This window comes from Strix aluco, chromosome 16 (genome assembly GCF_031877795.1).
Source record: "Strix aluco isolate bStrAlu1 chromosome 16, bStrAlu1.hap1, whole genome shotgun sequence".
NCBI lineage: Eukaryota > Metazoa > Chordata > Aves > Strigiformes > Strigidae > Strix > Strix aluco.
Genome location: NC_133946.1, coordinates 12,643,459 through 12,665,810, shown reverse-complemented (window position 1 = coordinate 12,665,810; position 22,352 = coordinate 12,643,459). Strand labels below are relative to the sequence as shown.

Genomic DNA, 22,352 nt, shown 5'->3' with positions numbered 1-22,352 from the left:
TCTAATTCCTCCCACCAAGAACTTTGCTGCAAACTGATGCATCTTAGTAGCCCTTGGCCATTTTCCTAAGGCCACCTGCTTTTTACAGCCAGAGCACTGAACTGTGTTACCTTCCCAGACTCATTTATTCTCAACTTCCCAATGCCGGGAACAAGCGGCAGGACGAGGCTGTCACAACGCACCGCTGCAGGGAATCCCAGCCCACGGAAAGCCCTAGCATGATGATGATGATGCACGAACCTGGCATGCCAGGGCACCGTGTCCTTGGGGCTGGGACTCAGGTGGCCAAGTGTCCCTGCCAGACCCGGCAATGGGGCCAGAAGTCAGACCTGGCACCCAGCAGCCCAGAAGTGGCACCAAAAAGGTTTTGCATTGCCCCTGTCCATCCCAGGCCCTGCTGATTTGGGTTACATCAGCGCTGTGGCTTGTTGTGAGCAGCACGTCCCACCCCTCACCCAGGCCCCAAGCATTTAATGGCTCTGCTGTTTCCGGGGGAAGGTCCAAATCACATTTCCACCACCACCTGCACCTCTGCTGGTGGCCATCCACCCTCGCTTCCCCTTCCTCACCCTCTGGATGGCGGCAGCAGCCCTACCCAGGGCTCTGCCTCCCCTACCAGCGCCCACCAACCGGTGAGCATGGCTTGCTCTCCCACTTCGGCATTTGCTCACTCCCTGTGGTGATCAGGAAGGAAATTTATTTTTTTTTAATCCCTCAGCTGGGTGCAGCAGGCAGGTTTTGCCTTGCTTGGCCACATCTTGGTCACCACGGGACAGGATGGCTGGCAGCAGCAGACACAGCATAGAGAAGCCCTGGTTTCCATTTGGGAGCTGCTCCTGCATGGTGGAGAGACAAGGCAGCTCCTGTCTGCCCCACAGGGCTTCTCTCCCTCCTCCGACCCCAGGGACCGCAGCCATTGCCGCACCAGGGGCCACTGCTGTACTGCTTTTGCCTGGGATAGAATTGATTTTCTTCATAGTAGCTGGTATGAGACTGTGTTTTGTATTTGTGCTGAAAACAGTGTTGATAATACAGGGATGTTTTAGTTATCGCTGAGCAGTGCTTACACAGAGCCAAGACCTTTTCTGCTTCTCACACCACCCTACCAGTGAGTAGACTGGGGGTGCACAAGGAGTTGGAAGGAGACACAGCCAGGACAACTGACCCTCACTGACCAAAGGGATATTCCAAAACACAGCCTCATACTAGCTGCTATGAAGAAAATTTACTCTATCCCAGCCAAAAACCAGCATATCTGCTTAGGCTTCAAAACTGGGTGACAGCAAAACGCATGGCTAGATTTTAGGTGAGCTGAACGCTCAGCCCAGCGTGAAATGCAGATGGCTCCAGGCTGGTGTGGGAGCCTCCAGCAAGGGGCTCCCCACACCAGTGTTTTCCAGCTACTCTGGGGCCAAGCCCCACATTGGGGCCAGCAAGACCATCCCCAACAGTGTTCCTGTCATCCGTTCCCCACCCCATCCCAGCGTTATCCTGGCAAAAGCACACACGCATCCACAGTCGTCCCACCCCCATCACAGCTCTTGCTTCAGCCTCATTCCATGCCAGAACCACCCTGGGAAGAGGAACTAACCAGTAAAAATAGGGGAAGTGAGCCTGTCCATATGGAAAGAGTCACATCTTTCACAGCAGAAGCTGCTTTAACTGTTTATTCCCCAAAACATGCAGCAGCTGCCCCATGCCACTGAAATGGGGGCCCAGACAAACGCCAGCATCCCTGAGCAGAGCCAGCTCAGTACCACTGGGACCAGCCTCCCACGGCTCAGCAATCCTGAGCAGGAGGTGCTTTTCCCAGCTGGGGACACTGGAGACCCTGAGGGAAGGACAGGGATGGAGTAGAGGAGGCTGCAGAGGGGCCTAATGTAGATGTTGGTATGGGGGGACCGACACCTGTGCCACGGGCTGGTCCCCATGAGGGGGAACCTCCAAACCCACCAGTGCCTGCCCCAGGGTCTTGGGCAGCCTCTTCCCCATGAGAGAAGAGAGACAAGCTGTGCACTGTCCCCCACACCGAAACCACACTGCACCACCTCCACGCTTCCTCTCCTCACCTCAACTTTGCCACGGAGGAAAGCCTCAGAGTCAGTGACAAAGCCCATGTAACCAGGGACAGATCTCACCCCGTCATGAGAGTGGGACCCCAAGGCCATAGGGCTGGGGACAGGACCCTTGCATGGCACAAAGGAGTCAGGGTCACCCAGGGACAAGGGGGATTCATCTGGGGGAGTCACCCAAGCACTGGCCAAGGGAGATTCACACAGTGAAATTCCCTGGGCACAGCGCAGACCTGAAGGTGAGATTTCTCCCTGCTCCATCCCCAGCAGAGCAGCTTTCATGGGGAGAAGGAGCTTTTGCAACAGGGAGGCAATGAGCTCCGGGCACTTCTGTTTTCTGCTTCCCACCCACTTGTCTCAGATGCATTCGGTCATTTCTCACCTTCATCAGTTCTCACTTCTCCTTTCCCTTTTGTTAATTCAACCCCCAAAAGGAGGAACCACCCAGCAGCTGCAACCCCAGTCAGCTCATTTCCTCAGCTCCCGCCTCACCGCTCGGACGTCTGGTGAGGGCCCTGTGCCGATTCAGCCATGGGCTGGGTGCTGTGGGGGGTCCTGCTCGCCTGGGTGTCAGTGGCTTGGGTGAGAGGGGCTGAGCAGTCCCAGGAGCTGTCCTCCTCTGCGGGGTTTTCGGAGTGCAAGCAGGCCCTGAAGCTCCCAAGTCTGGAAGTCCTGCCGGGGGGGGGCTGGGATAACCTCAGGAATTTGGATATGGGCAGAGTTATCAACCTGGGCTACTCACTGTGTAAGACCACAGAAGACGGATCTTATATCATCCCAGATGAGATCTTCACTATCCCTCGCAAGCAGAGCAACCTGGACTTCAACTCCGAGATCATCGAGTCCTGGAAAGATTACCAAAGCATCACCTCTGCCTCCATCAACCTGGAGCTGTGCCTCTTCTCCTCCATCAATGGCAAGTTCTCCTATGACTTCCACCGGACCAAGACCCACCAAGTGAAAGACCATGCTGTCACCACCCGAGTGCAAGTCAGGAACCTGGCTTACACAGCCAAGATCAACCCAGGGGCAGTCCTGGACAAGGGCTTCAAGAAGCAGCTGCTGATGATTGCCAGCCACCTGGAGAACAACCAGACGCGGATGGCTGATTTTCTGGCTGAGGTGCTGGTGCTTAACTATGGCACCCACACCATCACCTCTGTGGATGCTGGAGCCAGCTTGGTACAGGAGGATCAGATCAAGGCCACCTTCCTGAAGGACAGCTGGGCCACACGGAGTGCGGTCACCGCCTCGGCGGGCGTGGCCTTCCACAGCATCATCAGCGTGAAAAGCGAGGAGTCCCTGGACATCAGCTCTGGCTTCACCAAGCAGTATCTAGAGAACCGCACCAACTCTAGGGTAGAGAGCATCGGTGGCACCCCCTTTTACCCAGGTATCACCCTAAAGACCTGGCAGGAGGGGATCAGAAACCAGCTGGTGGCTCTCGACCGCTCAGGGCTGCCCCTGTACTTCTTCATCAACCCCAGCACCCTGCCAGAGCTGCCCACCCCCATGGTGAAGAAGCTGGCCAGGCGAGTGGAGATGGCTATCCGCCGCTATTACACCTTCAATACCTACCTAGGCTGCACTGATGTCACCTCGCCCAACTTCAACTTCCATGCCAATGCCGATGATGGCTCCTGCGAGGGTGTCATGACCAACTTCACCTTCGGGGGAGTCTTCCAGGAGTGTGCCGGGCTGGCTGGCCCCGACACCAGCACGCTGTGCCGGGCACTGGAGCAGAGGAACCCCCTCACTGGGGCTTTTTCCTGCCCCACCACCTACACTCCAGTGCTGCTGGGCACGCAGGAGCGGGAGGAAGGACACAGCCATCTGGAGTGCCACAACAAGTGCACCTTGGGCATCTTCTGCCACCGCGTGTGCCAGGACATCTTCTGGCTCTCCCGGGTGCAATTCAGCGCCTACTGGTGCGCCGCAAGCGGGCCGGTGGCCCCAGGCTCAGGATACCTCTTTGGGGGGCTGTTCAGCGCCCACAGCGCCAACTCCATCACTGGTGCTCAGTCCTGCCCCTCAGGGTACTTCCCGCTGAAGCTCTTTGATGAGCTCAGGGTGTGTGTGAGCCAGGATTATGAGGTGGGTGGCCAGTATGCAGTGCCCTTTGGGGGCTTCTTCAGCTGCCAGGCAGGGAACCCCTTGGTGGGGCAGCACCAGGGCACCGCCGAGGACCCCCACCCCAAAAGCTGCCCCCCAGGCTTCAGCCAGCACTTGGCGCTCATCAGCGATAGCTGCCAGGTGCAGTACTGCGTCCGGGCTGGCGTCTTCACAGGGGGCTCCCTGCCGCCCGCCCGCCTGCCACCCTTCACCCGGCCCCCCACCAACCTGCCGGCCGTCGACACCGTGCTGGTGAGCAGCGGGGATGGGGACAGCGCCTGGGTCAGGGATGGGCAGAGCCACGTGTGGCGGCTGGCGCAGCCGGAAGAGATCCAGCACACGGCAGAGATGGTGAGGAGCCAGGGGCTGACGGGGGGCGAGGTGGCTGGCATCACCGCGGCAGTCCTGGCAGGGCTGGCCACCACCCTGGCCATGGTCTACTACAGCCGCCAGAGGTACAAGGTGAGGGGGTACCGCGCGATGGGCGAAGGGGACAGCGCAGCCGCCGTGAGCCCCGAGGACAGCACTGTGCTGAGTGTGGGCGAGGGGTACCAGCGAGAGCCCGAGGTGCTGATGGCGTGAGCATCCCATCCCCCCGCAGTTGCCAGGCGATGCCTTGTGCCCCAAACCCTGGCAAAGCCCCCTGCCCAACGCCCCTTCCAGGGGCAAAGCTGCGCTGCGCCACCAGCCCCCTGCCCCTCACCCCCCGGAGCCAAGGGTCTCTCTCCTCAGGGGGGCCCCAGGCTCACCCCTCCATGGGGTGACACACGCTCTCGTCCTCCACCGCATCCCCAAGCTCCAGCCTCGCGCACCTGGGAGGCTCTGTGACCCTTCAGACATCCCCCTCTGGCTGACCTTGGAGGCCAACTCCCAGGGTCAACCTGTCATCAGCCCCTGCACCTCCACAGTGGCATCTCCTCCCTCCAAACAGTCCCAGAGCTCTGCCCCTTCAGAGATAAATGAGTTTCCCTTCCACTGCAAACCATGCCCCAGCTGTCCCCCTGCCCCAAAACGAAAAAAGGGGGCCCATGGCCCTTCAGCCAGCTGCTGGGGACACTGGGGTGCCCAAGGAGAAGGAAACCCTGAGCACAGCTGTATCTTCTTTCCCCCAGGCTGGCCCCAAAAAGCCAGGGGAAGCTGCACAACCCCCCCTACTCTCCCCTGACACACAAAAACACCCGCAGGACTCCTGCCCATCCCGGGTGGAGACTTGCTACTTGTAAAAACACTGGGTGAGGATGCATGCTGGGGCCTGACTCCTGGGAAAAGACCTCCAGCCCTGCAAGCCCAGAAAGTCCCCCCAGCTACTGCAGGCACCTAGGGCCGGCGCAGTCGGCATTATCAATGCTTCGCCTTGCAGGAAAGGAGGGAGCGGGGCGGCCCCGCGGAGACGTGCACGGGGTTAGCCACCAATTTCTGTCCCCTGCAGCTGGAGGGCAACCCCTGTCTCCATGTATATCTATCGGGATAGATATACACACACATGCAGAGAGGCACGGATCTGTTTTATTTCAGCCAGCAACTAATTGCGTAGGCAACACAGCATTAAAAAAGTCATGTTATGAAAAGACTGTGTCACGTTAAGAGCCGTCCGGCCGGCACGCAGGGAGGGTGGGGGAAACCCCCTTCCTCCCCCAGATCACAGGAGGGTTTTGCATAGCTCCAGCCAGGGTTTTTCTGCAAACGGGGGAAGCCCGGGGCTCAGGTGGAGGAGAAATCGCACTGCCGCAGCTCCCCTGGCTTCAGAGCCACCCAAAATGGGGATTTTCCTGGGGAAAGAGGTTTTTCTGCCTTGAGGTAGAAAATAACATCCCATGCTAAGGACAGCTGGGAACAGACCGGTGCAAAGGCGACTGAGGGGGACAAGGGGCGCCTCGCCCTGCCCACGGTGCCCCCTCGCTCGCCTGGCCACACAGACGACGGACAGAAGACAACAGAGAGGCCAGGCCATGCAGGGACAGCGAACGTCCCCTGCCATCTCTTTTATTGACCCCCACCCCCCCCACCTCCATGGGGCGGCCAGCTAGGGGCAACACACCCCCCAGGCTGGGGAGAGGAAAAACAACGACAACAGAACGATGCACAGCAGGACAGGTCTCCCTCCTGCACCACCGTCACCTGGCACAGAGGGCAAGGTGACTCCCCCAGGAAAACCAAGAAGGGAATGCAACAAAACGGGCTAGGAGGCCCCAAGCCCCCAGGAAGCAACAGTGCAGGGCTGGGGGCAGCCTGGGCAGTGGCGGGTGCTGCCCCCCGCTCTGCTCTCCAAGCCCGGGGGTCTCCCAGGACAGGAGCACAGCCAGCCCCCACAGCTGTGGGGACCTCCCAGGCACCCCATCGCAGCTGGCTCTGACAGGCCCTATGAAGTCCCCTGGGGACTGCAGGGACCCCAAGATGCCATGCAACCCCACAATCACCACCCACACTCCCCTCCCCATGCCAACCCCCCCGGCCCCAGCCCAAAACCACTGTGCCAGCTCACTGCCAGCCAGCTGCCTCCTCCCCGCCTCCCCAGGGCCTCCCCAGCAAGAAGGGGAACTGTTCCCACCCACACCTGCGTCTGGCCCCACGGGGACCCACAGGCGACAGCCCCACCATGGGGCACTGACCCCCTTTGGGGCGGGGGGTCCCCGCAGTAGGGGAGTGGTGCTACCCCCATCCCGCTTCCCCTCCCTGATGGCCACCGGGCTCAGCCCCCAGTCTGGCCACAGCACCACATTCTCCCAGCACACAGGCCACCTCCCGAAACACCACCACCTATATGTACACATACACCACAAAACCCCAAAACATGAGGTATATAAAAATTCAACACGGGGACACCCCCATACAAACAGTTCAAGGAACCCACTAGATGGGGGGTGGGAGTCAGGTCAGGAAACGTGCCTCCCCCCCTTCACTTCCTACCACCCGCCTACCCCTCCCCAGCACAGGGCCGGGGCGGGGGGTGGACCGCCAGCCCAGACAAGTGGACCCTGCAGGGCACAGCTCAGACACAGCCAAGAGGACGAGGGGACACAGGGCTGGGGGGCCAGCCGAGGCAGGCCGGGCCCCCGCAACCTCTGGGGACACAGGAGACCAGTGGGGAGGTACCGGACAGGACAAACGAACGAACAGACGTCAGAAGGATGAGGCAGAGCGAGGGGGACTCCCACGGCTCCCACTCCCACCCCAGGCCAGGTCCCAGCCCCAGGTGGGTGTCAGGGGCGTTGCGCCAGGCTGGGACCGCCCGATGGACGAGGAGGGAGGGGAGCCTGACACCCCCAAAGCCCTCGGCACGGCGGCAGCGGGGATAGGACACCGGCTGGAGGAGATGGCCAGGCCAGCATGAAGCCCCGCGGCTCTGTGGGGGGAGGCTCCCTCCCCGTGCGGGAGTGAAGGGGATGGCCGAAAGGGCCTTCTCCCGCATTCCCGGCCAGCCTGGGGATGCTCTCACTTGGCAGGTGCCACCGGCAGCAGGGGGCTTCGGGTGCCCCCTGCAAAGCCCTCAGGCGGGTTTCTCCAGCAGCTTTATCCTTGGGGGCATGGGCACCCCTTCCCTTGCCTCCCTGCCGTGGTCTCAGTCCTTCTCCTGCACCAGGCTCTCCTCCGTGATGCCCTGGGCCGCAAGCTCAGCCAGGACATTGTCCAGGTAGTTGATGTCAGGGTAGCCGTGGCCGGTGAGGTTGGAGCCAAACTCTGTCTTGTGGTGGATCTCGTTCCAGATCACTGTGTCTGACTCGCCTGTGGTGCTGGAGGTCCCGATGGCGAAGATCAAACGCCGGTCCCAGGCTACCAGCAGCAACTTCAGTACCTGTGGAAGGGAAAAACAGGGCAGGCAGCAAGGCAAACACGGGGTGAAAGAACCCACTTCTGCTCAGGGCACGCCTGATCCTGGTATGCCACGGCAATGTGGGCAACCCAGAGCCGAGCCCTCCCAGGGAGCTCAGGATCCCAGCATGGGGTCTGACTCCAACCAAAACAGCGGGACCAGGCTGCAGAAGTCCCCCAGCACACAGGAATGTTGCTGGGCTCCTGCAGAGTGTGCCAGATGGGCTATGGGGAAAACCTCCACCCCGATCTGCCTGCATAAGCCCCATCTGCTTTTCCCCATTGCTTCAGATAGCTGCTCATGCCCTCTCCCCCTCAATATGCCCTTAGGCATGCCTTGGCCAGCTCGAGCTGCCTGGGTGAGCCCCTCACCTTTCTGCCCTTCTCGCTGTCCGGCAAGTAGCAGTGCCGGGGGAAGCCACGGGCGGTGAAGCTCTTCCCGGGGTTTGGATGCTCCGGTCCCTGCAGTGTGTGGAATGGGAGAGGAACAATACCCTTCTGGAACTCAAAAGGATGCTCTGGGCACAAGGTAACCCCCCAACCTCAGTGGATGCAGAGCTGCTCGCTGCTGTGCTGGGTGGCCACACTCCAGCACGGTGGCCCTAAACACCACCGTCCCCCCGGCCACCGAGCAGATGTGGCCAACACTTTCCTGCAGACATACCCCAGGCTTCCCACAACATCCTTATGGACATGCAGCTCCCAAGACATCATTGAATGCAGAGCCCTCAGTCAAGGCATGAACTGCAGCATGACCCAGTGGTGATGCAGCAGTGACAAGGGCCACCAGCCTCGACAGGGGACCACCCACACACCCCCCTGGGCATAGGGCTGGGCCGCACCTGCACCCCCGGGGGGATGTTGTAGATGATGCGGATGGTTTTGCAGTCAGAGTGGCCAGGCAGTGCGTGAGGGATGATGTGATACTCCATCTTCCCTGGGGGCTGTGTCCCCGTCTTCACCCCATAGATGGTTTTGCAGGTAGGACACTGTAGGCTTCCATCCTGAGAGCAGGAAAAGAGAGGAACATAATGAAAGTGGTATTCCCCAGCACCCAGCCAGACTGGGCACTTTGTCCCTGAGCGGCACTGAAAACTGTTTTCATCACGAAAACAGCCATTTCAAAAACACTCAGGAAGCAGGGGCTAGGACTGTGAGAATTTGCTACAGCAATCCAACTTTAGCCAAAAACCTGAGGTCTGCATTTCTATTCAGCAGTTTCACAGTCCTTGATACTTTCCCTACCTCTGTTTTGGGTTTGGTTTTGGTTTCTTTTTCAAAGAGGGAAAGATAACAGCTATTAAAAAACCTCAAGCAACGTGAAATGCATTTTCCAGGAATGTCAAGCACAAGGGCCATTTGCAGGGGGCTCAGAAAAGCCCGCCTGTGGCTGCAAAAGCACTGCCCAGCGCCAGATGCCAGGTAGCTCTGCACAAACATTCATGGATCAAGGTTCACCGCCACTAACCCTGGGAAGGAAAGCAAGGACATAAAACTGGGCATAGTGGGGGGAAAAAACATCCACGCAACCCTGTTTTCTGATTTAGCAGTCCCAAAGTGCTTGCTGCTGATAAAAATTAAACACTCTATCAGAGTGGGGAGGTCAGAGCCCTCCAGGACAGCAGGACTCGAGCAGCGTCCCGCGGAGGGCAGGTAGAGCTCAGCAGCAGTCACTGAGCTGGGGGCTCGGGCATGCCCAGGGCTGCTGCCTCGCACCTTGTTGCCATTGTTGTACATGGCGACCAGGCAGTGGAGGTGGAAGACGTGGCCGCATTTCACCAGCTTCCCCACCAGGTCGGGCTTGACGGCCGGCTGGGGTCCCTTGTAGCCGGAGGGTGCGGAGAGGCGCTCCATGCAGATGGTGCAGTCCTGCACGGAAGGGAGGAGGGGTCAGATGGACGGATGCAGCCAGAGCCTTGCTGAGGACACTCAGCTCACGAGCTGCCCTGCATTTGCCCAGGGACCAACACCCACCCCTGGTGCCATGCCGTCACCCTGGGCCACCGCAGGGGCCGGCCAACATGGGCTCTTCGGAGCAGGACAGGGCAGAGCCACGGGAGGCAGCAGGAGACCCCGGCACGGCACAGGGGCATCGCCCGTGTCCCCAGTCACTCCTCCCAGACCAAAGTACCCTGGCAACACCCTAGCGTGGCCCCCACTGCTCGCACCTCATCCGGCGGATGCCGCACCTTCTGCAGGTATTTCTTCAGTACCTCCTCCGGGGTTTTACCTGCAGGACAGCAAGAGTCAGAGGGGCTGGGGGGCAGCACGAGGGAAACCCACTGCTGGGGGCAGCGGGAAGGGACGGGGGGGATATGGGAACCAGGTAGGGAAGCGGGGACAGGAACAGGGGCCAAGTAGCAAAGCGCCTCTCACCCTTCTTGGCCTGTTTCTTGGTGGTCTTGCGGCAGGTGTGGGAGATGCCGGGGATAGACTGGATCTCACTTTTGCTGACGGGTGGGGGGTGCAGCACCAATTTGGGAGGCCGTGTCAGGCAGACGGGCAGCCCGGCCGCACTCATCAGGATCCCCGTGATCCCTAGGCAAGGAGGTTCGAAACGGCACTGAGGAACCAGCATCACCCCAAACCCCAGATGTTCCCCCAAAACCACCCCACTGGGGCAGACTGTCCCCTAGGGAGGCCAGCACCTACGGGCACCAGGCACCCCGCTGCGGCCCCATCCTCACCTGCCAGTGCTGGGTTGACGGGGCTGGAGCCAGTCAGGTTCTTCACAGGGACGGTGGGGACCCTGCGAGGAGCCAGCAGAGACCACATCAGGGCTGGCAGCAGGCACCCATGTCCCCACAGCCCCCAGGGGCCAGCAGGGGCCAGATAATAGTTGCCTGAGCAACTGCACAGGCCCTGGCTGGAAACAGAGAATCCCCTGACGGGGCGACATGCCCCCCCTGCCCCACTGCCGCCTTTTCTCTTGCTCTTTAGAAACCCCGCCTGCGTCTCCATTCACGGCCCCTTTTTGTCACCGCTCCCTGGGCCGGTCTGTTGTTTTTTTTCCTCTTTTCTCCTATGGCCACATCGCTACCGCAGCTCTTTCCCCCCCCCGCCCCTCCCCTTGGGGCTCTCTTCCATGGGAAAGTTTCCCGGCGGGTCAGGAGTGGAGGGAAGGGGGAGGACGGAGATGGAAAGGAAAGGGGCCAGGCTGTGACAGAAGGCTGACGGCAGAGCCAGACAAAGGGGAGAAACAGGCTCATTAAATGCCCACCCCCTCAAAAAAAAAATAAGTGTCTTTGGAGGGTGGGGGTCTGGAGGGACCCTTTCTCATGGGGCCTGAATGGCTTTTCTTTGGGCCTTTCGCAGTCCCCTACCCATCCCCTGCCACCGAGAGAAAGAGCAGCCTCAGCCTACTCATTGAGATGCAGGAGCCACCTCGTCCCCGCTCTACTCCCCAGGCACCCGTGGGGAAGGCAAGGGGCCCAGCAGAGTCCTCTGCCCACAGGAGGTTGGGGAGGTCTGTCTCCCACCAGGCTCATGGGTGACAGCACCCCTGCAGCAGGGAACCCCATGGGGCTGCAGCCCCTCTGTGCCGTGGAGAGGGGAAAAAAAAAACAAACCCACACTGCCCCTGTTCTTCCCTGAACTACCCTCTCGCTTGCACACGGCAGGACTCACCCAGACGCAATGAGCACCCGGGACTGGGCGATGGCCAGGCGCTGGAGGTGGCTGCGGTTCAGGGTGCCAAGGCTGGGACGAGACACCTTGCTGCTTCCTGCGCCCGGGGGGCTGGCGGCGGAGCTGGCCGAGCTCAGGGCGGGCGTGCTGGCTGCCTGCCGCCGACCCCCTTGGGCTGCCAGCGGCTTCAGCGAGCCACGCACCACGGCTGTGCCGTCGGGCGCCTTGGCCCCTGGGACCGGCACTGGGGCTTTGGGGGCGGTGGGTGGTGCAGGGGGTGCTTTGCGGGGCTGCAGGGTGGCTGTGCCGGGGCCAGCGGCCGAGACGGTGGCTTTGACGCTCATGACTAAGAGGCACTGGGGACAGGCGCAGGCGGGGACCGGGGGGGCTGCCGCCGCCCCAGGGCTGGCCGGCCAGGACTGTGACTTGGGCAGGGTGCCCGAGACCAGCGGGTAGACCATGTCAAGGCGGCGGCGGACGCGGCGCTTGCGCTGGGTCTGCCTGTTGATCTGGCCCATGGTGGCAAAGTCGATGACATAGCAGAAGCCGATGGCGCTCAGGTCCACCCAGGGGTGCTGCTTCTCGTAGGCGCGCTGGATGGTGATGCCCACATCCATGTCATAGGGCGTCCACGACCCGCTGTCGTTCTCCCACTCCCACACGACTCCCTTGCCTGGTGCTGAGGATGGGTCGTAGTAGCTGCGCCGGACAGGGCGGATAGTGCCTGAGGGAGGGTGAGAGGTGCTGTCAGACCCTGGCACCCGCACCCACCTGTGGGCAGGGAGCGAAACCACCCCAACCTGCCCAGCCGGTGCCGTTCGGCATGGGGACAGGACAGCTTTCCGGCTCAGCTTTTGTCCCCGCCCTGCCAGGGGAATGGTGTGCCTTGGTTTCCCCAGGCCACTGCCTGCAAGCCGCCCTGCTGCCGGCACACCCAAAAGGCCAAGGAGCCCCTGGCCTGTGCGTGCACGGCACTGGGGTGCACCCCCAGCATGACTGGGGTGAGGAAAGGGCAGAATTCACCCCCAACAGTCTATGGTGGTGGCCACCCTCCCAGCCCCAGCCTGCAGCTGCTCAGCCCTGATGGGGATACACAGAACCACAAGCTCGGCCGCTCCAAGCTGCTCCCAGGGACCTCCCGTGGGAGCCTGATGAAATCAGGCATGTAGGCACCGGACTCCTTCAGTGCCCACCATGGCCCTGTCTCCCCCTCGGTTCTGGACTGGAACTGGGGAATAAAAGATTTAAGCGGCAGCTCTGAGCCCCACAGTGGTGACACTCACAGGCACCCACACGTGCAGGGGAGTGGGGCTCACACCAGCCCCACCACCTGCAGATGTCAAACTGGCCCGTGATGAAAACCCAGCCCATGGCGCAGAGGGTTTTCCTGCGAGGCCGAGCAAAAGAGTTCAAGCAGGACCCCATGCCTGGCTCCTGCTCCCTATCAGCAAGTGTTAAGAGTGGGATGAGAGCGCAAAGCACGAAGGCTTTGTGGCTTGCGTCCTTATTTTTGCTAGGCATTTCCTTTCCCACCGCTCCCAGTTGACTAAGATGCATTCAAAGCACGGACACAAATTTTGGAAACTCCTACAATGAGGAGAAAGCCTTCCTTTCTGGGACGTTTCATGGCACAGCAAGGCAGGCTGAATGTGGCCAGGCTCAGCCTCAGGGTCCCATCCTGAGCATGCTATTAGCGCTCAGAGTTGCTTGGTTAATAGGTGGGATGAGCTCACAAGCATCTCTGCCTCCACGCTCTTCTGCAAAACCCCACGGCTCAGCCCCGCTGCCAGCGGTAGGAACAAGAAAGCTCAAAGAGAAGAAATAATAAGCCTGCCTCTTCAGCTTTTCACCACCTGTCTTGCAAAGCCTGCAAGAATTTCAGTCCCTTTTCACCCCCACCTCTTCGCTGGGAGCAGCCGCCACCATCGGTCCCCGCACAGGACCATTTCCCATGAAAAAGCGAGGTAAAAATGAAAAGCTGTTTATTAGCACTAAAGAGAGGTGCACATCAAGCAACCCACTATGGAGAGTGGGGTGCAGCTGCACCCAAGGCAAGCCAGGCCATCCATCCCCATCCTGCGAAGGGGCACCCGGGGGAGAAAAGCCGCCAGCACTGGCGGCACAAAGCGGGGCCGGAGGGGAGCGGCGCGGTGATTTATTCTAATCTGGCGCGAGGCGGGGAGGGCAGCAGCGGCGGCATGCTGCATCTGGCAGTCCCCGGGCGGCGGTGTGGGAATGCCGCGCGTCCCCCCAGCCCAGCGCGGCCAGCCGGCCTCCCATTCAGCAGGGGAAGAGAAAGGGACAATAGCTATTCAGGGCCTGCCAGGGTCGCGACCCCCCCAAATCAGAGCTGTTTAATGACCCAAAATACCAACATCCCCAGCAACCCAGGGAGAGACAGAACAATCCCCCTTTCAGGCCTCCTTCCCCAGCAACAATAGTCCTCAGAGGCTGGCCCCCAGCCCCGCCGCAGAGGTCCCTTGTCCCCACACCCCCGGGCAGGGGAGGGTCCCCGCCAGCTCCCAGGGCTGCTGGGGGAAGGAAGACAAAAGAGTGCTTCGGTCACCCCTCTGCACCCAGCACCCCCTGTCCCACGGACAAGGGACATTGGCTGGTCCCCTTCCCACGGCCGTCACTGGGGTGTTGCGGGCGAGGCACAAATCCCCTGAGCCAGCCTCTCCCCCATGGGTGCCTGTGCCCCACATCCCAGACACTGCCAGGGCCATATGTGCCCCACCACCTTGGGAATCCTTCCACACCCCCACCACCCTGGGGGCCCCAATGCCTGCCCGTCGCCCCCCCACTCCCAAATACCCCCCCCCCCTTTACCTGTCCAAGCCACCACCCTGGGGACCACCCCACCTGCCTGTGCCCTTCCTGAGCATCCCCCCACCCGCTTGTGCCCCCAGCCTGGGCACCCCCATGGGCTGTTGTGACCCAGGGCAGGATTTGGCCCTCAAGCACCGTACAGCACTGGGCCTTTGGGGTTGATGATGGCTCAGGGGTAGCACAGAGGGAGCTGGGCACGGTGGGGCAGGGCCCTGGGAAGGGTCTGCAGTGGATGAGCTCCATGCATGAAGGGACTGCAAGCTGGGAGAGGAAAAGGCTGTAGTGTGCAACAGAGCCCAGGGAGGTACAGCAGGGAGAGGAGACCAGGCGGCACGACCCTGTAAGGGACCAGGAACGCACGGGGGCTTGGGCAGCAGCGCAGGACTGGGCAGCGAGGAGCAGAGCTGTGCAATTCCAGGGCAGCGCACGGCAAGTCCAGACGCAGCAGAGGACAAGGCAACGCAATCCAGGCTCAGGCAGGATAACGCAGCGGGGCACCCAGCAGCGCGGCGCACTCCAGCCAGCAACGCGACGGCAGGGCGGGCGAGGGGATGTAACGCAGGGCAAGGCAGCACCGCCACATGGGGCTGGGGAAGGCAGCGCAGCCCAGCCCCGGGTCCGGCCGTGCAGCGCAGCACGGGGCCTGGCCGCGCAGCACCGCGCAGCACCGCGCAACGCGATTCCAGGTCAGGCGGCGCCGCGCAGCACCGGCAGTAAAGCGCTGCTCGGCGCGACTCTACACCGACCATCGCCGCGCAACACGGGCCCTGGCAGCGCAGCGCAAACCCGGCTCGGCCGCGCCAGGCAGGAGAGCGCCCGAGCGGGCGGGGCAGCCCGGGAGCCGGCGGCACGGCGCGGTGCCAGGCCGGGGAGCCGCGGCAGCGGGGGACCGGGCGGCGCGGCGCCGAGCGACGCAGGGCCCCGGCCGGGGAGCCCGGTGCTGCCGGGCGCCCTGCGCGGCACCCGGCGGGGCACGGCGGCGCAACCGCAGCCCGGGGAGCCCGGCGCGGGGCCCGGCCGGGCCGAGGCGGGCGGACTCACCGGTGTCCTGGCGGAACTGGTGCATGGACTGCAGGTCGATGATGTAGGGCGCCAGGCGGCTGTCGGCCTGGCCCAGCACCACGCTGCCGCCCGCCCGCGGCCCGGCGCGGGCCACCGCCTCGATGTGGTGGCTGACGGCCGGGCTGTAGGGCCGCCACCGCCCGTGCTCGTTCAGCCATTCCCACACCACCACGGCCGAGGCCAGCAGCATGGCTCCGCCGCCGCGGCCCGCCCCGGCCCGCCGCCTGCCCCGGCCCGGCCCCGGCCCCGGCCCCGGCCCCGGCCCCGGCTGGCCGCCGCAGACGCCCCGCGGCCGCTGCAGCCCGCCCCGCCGGCACTCGCATGCTCGGCGCGGCGCAGGGCTCTGCCCGCCCCCGCCCCGGGGCCGCCGAGCGGGCGCGGAGCCGAGGCCGCCCCTCAGCGCCGCCGCGGGACCGGCTCCGCCCCGCGCGCGGGGGGCGGGGCCGCGCCGCCCTGACGTCACCGCGCCCGGCCCCGGCCCGGCGGCCCCGAGCGCCCGGGAGAAACCATTGCCGGGGGGGGGAGGGGGGGGTGGCTCGGCCCTGCGCACCCCGCGGACACTGTGCCCCGCCCCCGGGACCCGGTGCGCCCCGCACCCCCCCGCACCCCTCAGACCCCGGGGTCCCCGCACCCCCCGCACCTTGGGACCCCTCCCAGTGCCCTCCGCACCCCCGCCCTGTAGCCCAAGGGCCTCCCGGTGCTCCCACACCCCTCACCGAGAGCCCGCGGCGCGCCCCGGCCCCAGCCCCGCAGCAGCGGCAGTGGGGTGCTGGGGGCGGTGGGGTGCTGGGGGCGGTGGGGTGCTGGGGCGGTGGGGTGCTGGGGGCGGTGGGGTGCTGGAGGTGGTGGGGTGCTGGGGACAGTGGTGCACTGGGGGCAGTGGTGCACTGGGGGCAGTGGGGTGCTGGGGCGGTGTGGTGCTGGAGGTGGTGGGGTGCTGGGGGCGGTGGGGTGCTGGGGCAGTGGGGTGCTGGAGGCAGTGGTGCACTGGGGGCAGTGGGGTGCTGGGGCAGTGGGGTGCTGGGGCGGTGGTGCACTGGAGGCAGTGGTGCACTGGGGGCAGTGGGGTGCGGGGGCAGTGGGGTGCTGCCCCATGTGCCGCAACAGAGAAACGTGGTCCAAGAGCTTCGGCCACCCCCACCCGCGGCTGCCGCCCCCAGGGAACAGCCCAGCGAGCTGCCCCGGCCACGGCCCCCAGTGCACAGAAATGGGTTCAAAGCCCAAAATCGCTGCGTGCCTTGAGGGGCACCCAGGCTGTAACCCCAGCTCCTGTACCCCAGCTCTCCCACCTGCCTGCCACGGATTAGTTTCCCTGGGAAGTGCTTTTTGGGGAGATTTTTCACGCATCTTCACCCTGGCATGCGACTGTGAGGCCTCCAGGACGCTCCTCCAACTTACACTTGGGTGACCCGGTGCCTTTGCTGTGCAAACCAAAGCCGGTGCAACAAAACCCTGCGTGCTCCCGCTGGCCGTGCTCCGCGGGCACCTCTGCTTTGTGGTGACTCCCTGGGACCGGAGCAGCTGGTGCTCACCCTTCCCCACAGCCCAAAGTTCATTCTGAGCTTGTTCTTTTGCTGAGCCCCACGAGCACCATCCCAGGGCAGCCCTGAACAGCAGGGTGTTGACATCAGGGAAGTGCCGGCGTTAGGTCTCGCCTCATTTAGTGTTCCTGTGCTCAGACACACAAAACACTAATTTTCTTGGATATTAAACGGAACACCCATCGTTGCCTGGCTCAGTGAGAACTGTACAAATTGCATCCACGTCCCACACACAGGGGTTTCCCAGCACCGTGGGTCCGTGTCAGCTCGGAGGGCGCCTCGTCCCCAGGACACGGGGACCCACAGTGCTGCTGCAGGATGTTGCCGAGGTCCCCACGGCCACGCAGCTCCTCTCCTGACAAACCTGTTTCCCAGGCACTGCCCAGCCCGCCAAGCGTCCGACAGCAACACTTGTGGTGAGAAACCATCAGGGAAGACATAAATAGAGGAAAAAAGAGAAAGAAGGAAAAAAAAAGGGGGGGAAGAAACAGGTGGGGACTAACTGCAGTGATGCCAGCTGGCGAGCGCTGTGGTGAGAGAGGAGGAGGCAAACCGCAGAAGTTCAGGCAAATCTCTCCTTCCAGCTCACCCCCTTGGAGACACACAGGGCCACGCTTGAAGCACGTTTTCTTGCAGGAAGAGAGGGCTCCTTGCCCTTCCCAGGAAGGGTGCGCAGCAGCAGAGAGCTGCTTCTGTGCGTTTTCACCTGTTCCTTTGGGGCAGGCGAGTACAGCCAAGGCCACGATGGGGAAACCCAGGGAAATCTTTTCTGCTGACTCAGGCGGGAGGAAAAGGTTTTCCTGCTATTAAAAAAGGAAAGTGTTGGTGAACATTCCCGCCCCGGCTCAGGATCAAAAAGTCAGGAGCCAGCGCTGCAATGCTGGCAGGGGATGGTGCAAGGGGACGGGAGAGCCGGTGGGACCGGCACAGCTGAATCCTACCTGCCTCCGGCGCAGTTGGCAAGGGGTGAATCTATTCCCTCCCAGTGCCCAGCGCCGACGCCAGCACCCAAGTGCTGCATGCCTGAGGTCAGGGAGCAGCCTCAGTTGGCTTAAAACCTTTCCAACCCCACAACGTGTGCCCAACCCAACCACACGTTAAGCCCAAACATTTGGTTTTTGAAATGAAACACATCTGTGGGTTGGTTTTGGTGGCTCCTTCCCCACTGCAATTCAGGAGCGCAGCACCCCCCTCCTTCCCCCTTCCCACAGCACTGCAAATCCTTTCTCTCTTCCCAAAGCACAATCTCAGATGGTTTTTTGGTGGGTTTTTAGTCTGCAGGAGGCCATCTGGGGTCCTCAGCAGCATTAGCCATGTGGGTACAACTGTCCTTCCCTCAAGCTCTCTGTCTCCAACATCAACAGCTTCAGTCACCTTCAGCCACCTGGATCAACTTATCTTCAGTCTGTGGCAATGCAAGTCCAAAGGGCCTCCGAGCAACAGGGGAGATCGGCCATCAGATGCCCTTGTTCTTCTCAAATCAGTTTACCAGTGATTCCTTTTGGTGCTGCAGCTGAAAAATAGCATTAAAACCCAGCAGGCTCAGACGTCAGCACCTCCCTACTGCATGGTGGGGGCTTGCTGGTGGGGAAAGCTCGAGACCTGGAGCCTCTTGCTCAGCCAGACCATGGAGGTTTGGGTTATGGTTCGCTTTTTCACATTGTTTCTGGTTATGGTGGCCATTTCAAAGCATTGTGGGTGCTTTGCAAACACAGAGGTGCCCAGCACTGCTGGCAAGGTAGGAGTAAGGAAGGTTGCAAAAGTAGCAATTTGCGCTGCTGGGCACAACCCAGGGAAGCCCCTGGAACAACATCATCGTCCACCTTCAATCCCCATTGCTACTTGGACTCCCGGAGCGTGACTGCAGCAGGCCAAGGCTTGGAGCACCGCCAGCAGTTGATCTGGAAGGATCGAGTTGCAGGGACCTGTGCCAGGGCTGGGGCCGGCTCCCTGGGACGTGAAGGTCACCTCGTACCTGGGGCTACTGCAGTGGGTGAAAAGGGGTCTGCTCCCACCTGCTTGGGTCACAAGATCCAGAGCCGGATGTGAGAGGTTTGAGATGTACGTGCCCACCTTCAGGAAAGTGAGGGGCAGCAAGTAGGTGAGGATTCGAGCACTGGGCCAGTGCTGAGCATGAGGGTGCAAGGGGAGAAAAGCAAGATGACTTCAAGCACACAAAGCAGACAAGACCAGGAGAGGGAGAAATACTTGCTGGGAAAGGGACTCACTTTGACTAATTCTGAAAAAAATAAAGGCCAGACATTGTTACTCCCACGTGCAGGGAAGCAGAAACACTGCAAATAATCGAGTCTGAACTGCAAAGCTGAGGCCAGGCAACGTGGCGATGAAGGAGATGCACATTCTTCCCCTCCAGCGTCACCCACCAAAAAACCAGGCACCCCCAAACCTCCTTTGCCACGACCCTGTGGGGCAGCCCCAGCCCTGCGGCCCTGCCTACCCCGATGTGGCTGGTGGGGTGGACAGGATGGGCGCTGGGGGCCCTACCTCAGCATCGCCCTTCGTCCTCTCGCGGCGCCCAGGGCCCCCCCATCCACGCAGAGGCCGCTGGCGCTGGGGCAGGCGCTGTGACCGGTGCTGCAACAAAGCCGCTTTGTGCGGGGCCGGCCAGGCACGTCCCCAGCCTCCTCCCCACCCCGTGCCTCTGGCATCCCCACATGTTGCCTTCCCTCTCACGGGTCAGGGAGGAAGGCAGGACCACACCAGGAAGGGGGACAACCCCAGCGACCCCCCCCACCTCCTCCTCATCCTCCCACCACATCCATCTCCTTCATCCCCACCTCCTTCATCATCCCCACAGCCTCCCAGCGGGTCCTGTCCCCCACAAACCTCTCACCCTACTGGGACGAACCCTTCCCTGGTGGGGACGGGGCAGCCCAGGCTCTCCAGTGAGGTTGAGTCCCACTGTACCACCTCCCCGAAGAAGTCACATCACCCCGGTAGATCTCCCAGCCTTTTTATTTGCTCGGCAGCCAGCAGCCATCACATCCATTCAGCAAGAAAACCATGGCCCGGGCAGCTGCGAAAACTCACAGCGTTCCCCTTCACAGGGTGAGTGATGTGGTCGGGGCTGCTTAATCCTCCATGGCGTTTCCAGTCCCAGAATAACCCCTGGAGGCACAAACCTCCTTGCAGAGGGTCTTTGGAATCACAGCTTTCAACTAAAAGATCCTCTCCATTACCTTGTCTGAGTGTTAAGAAATTCCTTCCTGGTCATGCCCCCAGAGTCCCCCCTCCCGAAAAAGCCCCCAAGCAGTTAGAGCAGAAATTCAAGGTGCAGAAAACGCTAGCCAGGTGGGAGAAAAGAGTCCACGTGAAGGAGGCGAAGCCTCGCATCTTGCAGCTGGGGGTCAGGTCCCAAGACTCCTTTCACCAGGCGGTATTTTGCTGTCCCTTCGCTCCTGCCTTGTCTCCACAAGAGCCCCGAGGCAGCTTCCATCCATCCGAGGCAGCACCAGGCAATGGCAAGCCAGGCAGCGACCGAATTTCAAAGGAATTTTGAAGGTGCACCGCTGCACCCCACTGAGGATCAGGGCCTCCGGGCCCCGGGGTGAGCGGCAAAGCTGCTTCCCAGGGGCTAATTCCAACCCCCCGGCAGGCAGAGCCTGAGCCACCCCCGAGGTTCACCCCACCTGGGGGTCCCTGCTCCCTCTGGGGCAGCGTGTGGTCTGTGCCTCAGTTTCCCCACAGGGAGTGGCACCAAAAGTGGGGGGGGCCTGGGGGTTAATGACACGGTCCCTCCCGTCCATCCCCCTCTCTGAACATCCCCTTTGCTGTCGGCAGCCCTGCGCAGGGGTGGGCGAGGAGCCCCCCGCTATGCCCCAGTGGGACCCGAGCCCCCCCACCCCCCCGGCCGCCTTCAGGGGCTCTCAGCCAGGCTGGCAGCCGAGCTGCTGCCCGGGCTGGGCTTGGCGAGCTGCCGCAGGTCCCGCGTGGACCTGACAGCCCACTGGGCCAGCTCCCGCAGCACCCCCAGGCCACGCAGCTTCCTCTCGAAGAGGCTGAGGTGGGGGGCTGGGGGAGGCTCGGCCCCCTCCTCGCTGGGGGGCCCACGGCTCTCCAGCCGCAGCAGCTCCTCGAGGTGGTAGGTGAAGGCTGAGACCTGGAGCAGGACGGCTGCCAGCGCCCGGCCCAGGGCGGCGTCCGCCTCCCCCAGCTGCTCCTGCTGCTCCTCCAGCATCTGGGCCAGCAGGGCCCGGAAGGCCCGGTACGCCGCCAGGTTCTCCAGCAGCCGCTGGGTCCCCGTCTGCTCGTCCCAGCGCTCCACCGCTGCCGCCGGCACCCCCTCCACCGCCGCCACGCTGGCGGAGGCGTCCAAGCCCTGCCGCTCCACCTGCGGGGCGACAGCAGACAGGGATCAGCAGCGGCTTGAGAAATGGGGGGGCTCCCGAGCCCTGCCAGCACCGGCTCCAGGGAGCCCCGATTCAGCTCCAGCACTGGCATTCGGGGCAGCGCAAGGCCAGGTGCTCAAGGTTTGCCCAAGCATCGGCCGGCAGTGCCAAGGCCCGGACACCGGCAGCATTTCACCCCCCATCTCTACCGTGGGCCAGAGCCCTCGCGCCCCGGCACAGCTGCCAGGAGCCCCCCAGCAGCGGGAGCCAGCCCTGCGGTCAGCCGGAGGGAGCCGGGCAAACTCACGTAGGTGTCCAGGAGGTCGACGACGTCCGAGCGCATCTTCCCAGCCAGGCGGATACCTCGGCTGCACAGGTCACGGCGCCGGAGGGCGGCTGAGGTGTTGTCTGCTGCCGCCATGGCCCGGGCAGCTGTGGCGGGCACCAGGCTCACGGCGCAGCGCCTGCCCGGCCCGGGGAGGACAATCCCTTGCTGAGCTGGTGCATTCCAGCTGGGAGCTCCGCTCACACGTCCGCTGGCCTGGCTCTCCCCCTCTTCCGTGCCTGGGGCCTGGCACGACGCTGCAAATTCCCGCCTCTGGGATCAACAGCGACAGATTATTTCTCTAATTCCCCCACGCATCGCTACTCCAAGCGCCTTGCCCAGAAGGGTCTCGCCCGGCGGCAACAGGCTCCCAGCCCCGGCTCTGACCCATTCCTCCCTCCCAGCTCTGCAGTGAGATTAGCAGCACGCTAATCCCCCCAGCTCATGCCAGAGCGCGGGAAACCACTGCCGGGAAGAGGCGAGCAAAGCCAGGACATTGCTCAACATCTCAGCCCGGGCAGCGGGCTGGGGCCGGAGCAGGGCAGAGCGCTGGGGGTTGGCCCGTGAGGGACTGAGGGCAGCCCCCAGGCTGGAGCCCCAGCACCGGCCGCAGGCTGGGCTGGAA

The 22,352-nt window shown here is 62.5% G+C and overlaps 3 protein-coding genes across 4 annotated transcripts; 1 reads left to right on the top strand and 2 right to left on the bottom strand.

Annotated features, from left to right (window-relative positions):
- The first annotated feature begins 2,567 nt into the window (after positions 1–2,567).
- Positions 2,568–5,752, top strand: MPEG1 (macrophage expressed 1). 2 transcript variants are annotated; one of them, XM_074841723.1, is made up of 2 exons: positions 2,568–4,646; positions 5,297–5,752. In XM_074841723.1, exons 1-2 carry the CDS (start codon positions 2,604–2,606, stop codon positions 5,405–5,407), a joined length of 2,154 nt encoding a protein of 717 aa, XP_074697824.1. In that variant the 5' UTR covers positions 2,568–2,603; the 3' UTR covers positions 5,408–5,752. The 2 variants fall into 2 exon arrangements, with proteins under 2 accessions (XP_074697824.1, XP_074697823.1); XM_074841722.1 differs by having other exon boundaries at positions 2,568–5,752.
- On the bottom strand, positions 5,671–15,767 carry DTX4 (deltex E3 ubiquitin ligase 4). The gene is made up of 9 exons (XM_074841725.1): positions 15,492–15,767; positions 11,622–12,345; positions 10,682–10,743; positions 10,371–10,532; positions 10,163–10,224; positions 9,711–9,863; positions 8,837–8,998; positions 8,367–8,456; positions 5,671–7,977 (listed from the first exon to the last, which is right to left on the bottom strand). The coding sequence occupies exons 1-9, from the start codon at positions 15,700–15,702 to the stop codon at positions 7,744–7,746; spliced, it is 1,860 nt and encodes a 619-aa protein (XP_074697826.1). The 5' UTR covers positions 15,703–15,767; the 3' UTR covers positions 5,671–7,743.
- Positions 15,768–20,013: 4,246 nt separating this feature from the next.
- Positions 20,014–22,143, bottom strand: CNTF (ciliary neurotrophic factor). The gene is made up of 2 exons (XM_074841967.1): positions 21,710–22,143; positions 20,014–21,404 (listed from the first exon to the last, which is right to left on the bottom strand). Exons 1-2 carry the CDS (start codon positions 21,821–21,823, stop codon positions 20,931–20,933), a joined length of 588 nt encoding a protein of 195 aa, XP_074698068.1. The 5' UTR covers positions 21,824–22,143; the 3' UTR covers positions 20,014–20,930.
- Positions 22,144–22,352: the final 209 nt, after the last annotated feature.